At 41.0% G+C, this 6,000-nt stretch overlaps 1 protein-coding gene across 2 annotated transcripts in view; it reads left to right on the forward strand.

Moving 5' to 3' along the window:
• The window catches only part of c20h8orf34 (chromosome 20 C8orf34 homolog), a 56,910-nt gene that overhangs the window by 44,720 nt on the left and 6,190 nt on the right, over positions 1–6,000 (forward strand). For both annotated transcript variants that reach the window (XR_003834217.1, XM_029457934.1), the window contains exons 11-12: positions 768–894; positions 5,981–6,000. The exon at positions 5,981–6,000 is cut by the window's right edge and continues 468 nt beyond it. Coding sequence is in view for 1 of the 2 variants with exons in the window: in XM_029457934.1 (XP_029313794.1) it covers positions 768–894; positions 5,981–6,000 (147 nt within the window). In the remaining variant the exon portion in view is untranslated. The remainder of the gene's footprint in view (positions 1–767; positions 895–5,980) is intronic.

The raw sequence follows: 6,000 nt of genomic DNA on the forward strand, positions 1-6,000 counted from the left end.
TATAATAACTATTACGAATACGCTCTTGGGAAAGTAAGAAACTGTTGGTGGCCTTGTTTGAGAGGACACAGAGAGCGAAGGACAAGATGATGTCATGCTGGTGGATTTGGGGGATACCACCAGAGAGAGAGAAATAAAGCTGGAGGGGTGTAATGTTGAACCCGCCTCGCCTCTTCATGAGGGCTGTAATTAAGGATTGGCTTGTGGTGTTGTGGTTGTGCTGTCATGTATCTGACGGGTCATGGAGTCCTGTTCTGTAACGTATCAGAGGCCGAGCTCTGATAATATAACACGCCGGCTCTTCCCAGGTTTGTCTTTAAATGTCTCATTAAGTTCTCTGCATATATATTAATATATATATATATATATATATATATATATATATATGCTTTAATATGATCGTCTTTATTTGTTGTATAATCCCAATATCGTGCACTCTTAGGGAAGCACCCAAAACAATGTATTGTTCCTAAACGGCCAGCAGACTAGCGTGCACACGAGCTCCTATAGATTTCCTCACTGTTACCCAAACGTGTCCTGAACCACGACTGACGGCGTGTTCCCTGAACACACTGCTCCGTGCTTTCATCTACACTTGCTGTGGTTTCTTGTGTTTTTCTAAAGCTCATAAAATAATAATTGCCTCTCTTTTTCCCCCAGCAGATATGGCTCGGATATTTCCAGCAATAGCTGAAAATGATATAAAGAGTTAATTGAAGGGTCTTTCTTCTAATGTGACTTTCTCTCTCTGTTCTCCTCCCTCACAGCGTCAGGCTGTCTGGGAGGCTGATCTGAAGGCTGCGAGAGGCGGGAGCTGTGGGGGGCCGACGGGCCCGCTGCTGGGGGACGCCCTCTTCTCTCAAGAGCTGGAGAACATGGGCAAACAGCTGGCGGGTAGGGTGTGTGTGTGTGTGTGTGTGTGTCTGTGTGTGTGCGTGTGTGTGTGTGTGTGTGTGTGTGTGTGTGTGTGTATACTTCTACTTCACTACATTTACCTGATTTTAAAGTTTCAGATTAATGTTACAAAACATGATCAACTGATGATGTTTTATTGCAGGTTAAGATAAACTTCCCAAGATGCCAGACAGTATAGTAAAACATAAAAGCTGCATCATTACATAATGCATCAATAACTCTAATCAGAAATATAAGATATTATTCTGATATCTGCAGAATGATGCTGATACTTTTAAACTTTTACTAAAGTTTCAAATGCAGGACTTTTACACTTTAGAGAATTACTACTTACAATACGTATTATTATTATTATTATTATTATTATTATTATTATTATTATTATTATTATTGCATTTGTATTTATCAGTGGCTTTAACGATGAATAGTTTGGGTAAGTCGGATCAAATACTTTCTTTGGAATATAAAACGTAGTCGACACTGTGCAAACATTCACACACACACACGCACATACACACACACACACGCACGCACACACGCACACACACACACACACACACAAAGATTTTCTTTGACAGAACGTTCTTGAACCTTCTGGAAGTGACTGAACAAAAAGTCATTTGTGTGGCAGAAATAATAATTCCTGTAGTCCAGGCTCATCTTCATGACTTGTGTGTGACTCAGTCTGCTTGTGTTTGTTGTTATGATCATAAAGTGTGTATCCACTTATGAATCAGATGAAAGCCGGACAGAAAGTCTTCACTCAGCGTCATGTGTCACCCACTTGTTGTTTTATGCACGTCCTCCCACTCTGAAGACTCGTCCGCGTCTTCACATAGCTCACTTATCTGAAGCACGTTGGTCCCACTGAGGGAACTATTACTGTCGCCCAGCTGCTCCCGCACAGCCCGAGCACTCTGGTGCCGAACAACGCGGGTGCCTGAGAGGCACTAAAAGAAGACTATTTGTGTTAACAGCACGCTCAGCTTTGTCCCGGCTCCTCAGATGGAATTCATTTCTAGTTGTTTTACGCCGAGTTACTGAATATTCAGGCCGAGGGCTGCCAGCAGGCACTTCAGTGAAGCTGCTCAACACGCTAATTCAACTCCTTCAAGCCTTCAGTGGCTGCTAATACTTTCCACGTTCGGAGCCAGAGACTCACTTTTCATCTTCTGTTGTTGCCCCAATTATGTGGTTGTGAAATCTCCTCTTCTGCCTTCTGTGATATTGTGAAGCTCACGTGCTGTACAAATAAATCACCTATGGATTGTTTTAAAAGTTCTGTCTCATGACTGATATGATGCATTAGCAACGGGAGGATGAACACAGAAGGTTTCTCCTAAACTGCTCTGTGCATCAGTGTCAAATAAAGACTCAGTCGAGAGTAAGAAAAGTCAAAGCACAAGTAAACAAGGATAACACTCTGACCACACTCCTGACACTTTGTGTGAATCTGAACCAAAGTCACACAATAACACAAAGTCACACAGTAACACAAAGTCTCACAATAACACACAATAACACAAAGTCACACAGTAACACAAAGTCACACAATAACACACAATAACACAAAGTCACACAGTAACACAAAGTCACACAATAACACAAAGTCACACAGTAACACAAAGTCACACAAAGTCACACAGTAACACAAAGTCACAAAGTCACACAATAACACACAATAACACAAAGTCACACAATAACACAAAGTCACACAGTAACACAAAGTCACACAGTAACACAAAGTCACACAATAACACACAATAACACAAAGTCACACAATAACACAAAGTCACACAGTAACACAAAGTCACACAGTAACACAAAGTCACACAGTAACACAAAGTCACACAATAACACAAAGTCACACAAAGTCACACAGTAACACAAAGTCACACAAAGTCACACAGTAACACAAAGTCACAAAGTCACACAATAACACAAAGTCACACAATAACACAAAGTCACACAATAACACACAGTAACACAAAGTCACACAATAACACAAAGTTACACAGTAACACAAAGTCACACAATATCACAAAGTCACACAATAACACACAATAACACACAGTAACACAAAGTCACACAATATCACAAAGTCACACAATAACACACAATAACACACAATAACACAAAGTCACTAACTAGACTCAGGTTCAAGTAAAATGAGTGTTTTTCTCAATGGAGTCTGGTGGCTTTGAAGAGAAACCACACTTCAAAATATCCCTTAAAATAAAGACTTTTGCTCAAATAAAATCTAGTCTAGAGTAACAAAAGTTTCCTGATTTAAGATGAGAAGTAAGCGAGGCAGACACTCTGAGCAGCAGCATCTTTCTGTACTGAAGGCTCCAGATTAACTTTGCTTTGTACTCGTAGTGTCTGGATGTCCTTGTGCCTTTGTACTTAATGTATCTATCCAAAGACAACAGTTAGTGTTTTAATTCATTCTGTCAGCGTTTTGCACTGTTGCTGCAGATTAATTACAGACAAGCATTATGTGGTTTACCTCCAGAGGACCTGATAAAGTTTGCATGAGTTGTGAATGGTAGCGTGCTACAGCCGCGCTCTCTCACCACGTGCAGCTGCCTGTTGATCAAAGACTTTAAGAGATTAGATCTGTTTCTGTTTCTTCTTGTCTCCTTCTCTCTGTCTCACTTTCTCCCGACTTTCATTGTCCTGTCGTTGTTACTGAATCAAAGGGTTTTAGCATATGGATTCTGATGCCACCTCTTTTGATCTCTCGGAGCCGTCGTGTTATATCAGCGTCTGCGAGATGACTCGAAGCATCTCTGTGTGAAACACTGCACAGCATTTCAAAATAAAGCTGCTCGTAACAGGATTCTCATTAATGCCAGGAAGTTAGGGAAACAAATGGTTTACAATAAAGTCATGAGTGGAGCGACCATTTACAGAAGTGAGGGAAGATTTCACATCAGAAACATGTGGTGTTCATCATTACTCTGGGAAATAACTCCAGATACAATATGGGAACAGATTACTAATGAACATTTCCTGTTTACGGTACAATGATAACATCTTGGTGTGGGTGGTTAAAGGAAAAGTTCACCCACAAAATGACCATTTGAGTTGCAGTAAACTGAGAAAGTCTTGAAGGATTTGAGTAAATGGACGTTGAAGACATCCGTCTAATAAAGTCTCGTTTATCAGTCCATGCTCACACACACACACACACACACACACACACACACACACACACACACACACACACACACACACACACACACACACACACACACACACACACACACACACACACACACACTTTACTATTTAAACACTTCAGCATAAACAGTCTCTGTCACAACGTTGTACATGTTTTAGTGAAAGTCATTTGTAAACGGATGTTTTCAGATAGTTTAGTTGTTGATAACATTGATGACCAACATTTACTTCAACTCATCAGGACTTTTCCCCGTTTTCTTCAAGAACTCAGAAGCAATCCGTTGTTACGTAGTTCAACATGTCTCAGGACTCTCAGGACTCTCAGGACTCTGGCCCTAATTCTTCTCTCCCCAACTTTTAGTTTGCCTGCAGAATTGAAAGTCCCTAAGCTCGCTGCAGGCCGCTCTTCGCCGCTCTTCGCCGCTGCTCTGGCGTGTTTTCAGCATTATGTCACATTCTAGCTGCTCAACAACAAGCTTCTCTGTGGTTTGTAATGTTACAGACTGCAGTCCTGCCACAGGCTGATGTCATAACGGGCCCTGAACACACCACAGAGTTCATTCTCTTCCAAGTTTTTATCCGAGTGGTAACCTACGTCTGTAGTTTTCTGTTATTTAGAGAAGTAACGTGCAGAATGCAGCGAGGATAAAGCAACACACACACAGAGTCACACACACACGCAGATTATTGAGCACATGGGCTCTAAGCCGGACGTGCTCTGCATTGCATCTCACTGTAAAGGTCGACCTCCATACAATCACTGCTGATTAAGCAAAGAAACTGCAAACCTGATTATGTCAGAGGATTCAATGGTTTTGATCCCTGAAGGATTGTATACTAAACGATCTGGCATAGATTTCAAACCAACTAATGTAATGTCTCAAAGCTTGGAGGAGAACTGCAGACGTTTCGCATACTAAATGGATATTTGTCTGTGAAGTGGAGCATATGTTTCACATCTTTGCGTGTTAAATGTTGTTTGTAAAGGAGAAAAGCACAGTGTGTTCAAAAACAAGGAAGTCAAGGTCTGTGAAATACTTGTCATGCTTCTTTCTGTTATTGATTTCACGTCACACATATACAGTTCTCCAAAAATACTCCCCCGTGATGAGTCACTCCTGAAACGATCCCTCTCAAATGATAACTCCCAGGCGGGTTTGTTGAATCCCGAGTGCCAAGATTTTTAACAAAAAGCATAAAACACGGAAAAAAGGACCCAGATGTTGATTGCAGGAGTTGGCAGCGTCACTTCTCTCACAAACAGAAATGTTTTTGAGACTACCAGTGAGGCAAACACATGAGTTTCTGTCAGGAACATTTGTTGCTTACTGTATATGAACTTGGAGGCTTTTCTGAGAAAGGAAGCTGGATTCACCACAATTTACAGGCCCTATAAATATTGTCATCATTGCCCAGAAGGATTAAAGTTTGCAGTCTCGCCCACTTTAATGCTCAGTAAAGTTTGTGAATCATCAGCCTTGTAGGACACGTTCAGACCTCGTAGCCTGTGAAGATGTAATAAAACAATACGCCTGAATTTATCTTCGTTCATTCACCAGAGTTCTCTGGGATCTGTGTTACAGTTGTTGTTAACATATAAAACAGTTTGAGACTGTATGTAGGATGAACTGGAAGCATGTGTTCTGATACAGACGGACTGTAGTTATCTAACAGGACATCTATGATCTTTTTACATCATATTAAAAATCACACTTTTATCTTTATTAAAATTCAGGATTTCTGAAAACTAAATGTTTCCTGCGGGCACTAAAGGGTTAAACATTGTCTTTAAATGTGCGGGGGGGGAAATAGGGTTACAGTCACTTATAGATGTTTTAAACGTGGTGTTGACTTTGATTCTCTCTCTTCTCTCCTGCAGAGGTTGAGAAGGACTTGGCC

This window comes from Cottoperca gobio, chromosome 20 (assembly GCF_900634415.1).
Source record: "Cottoperca gobio chromosome 20, fCotGob3.1, whole genome shotgun sequence".
Lineage (NCBI taxonomy): Eukaryota > Metazoa > Chordata > Actinopteri > Perciformes > Bovichtidae > Cottoperca > Cottoperca gobio.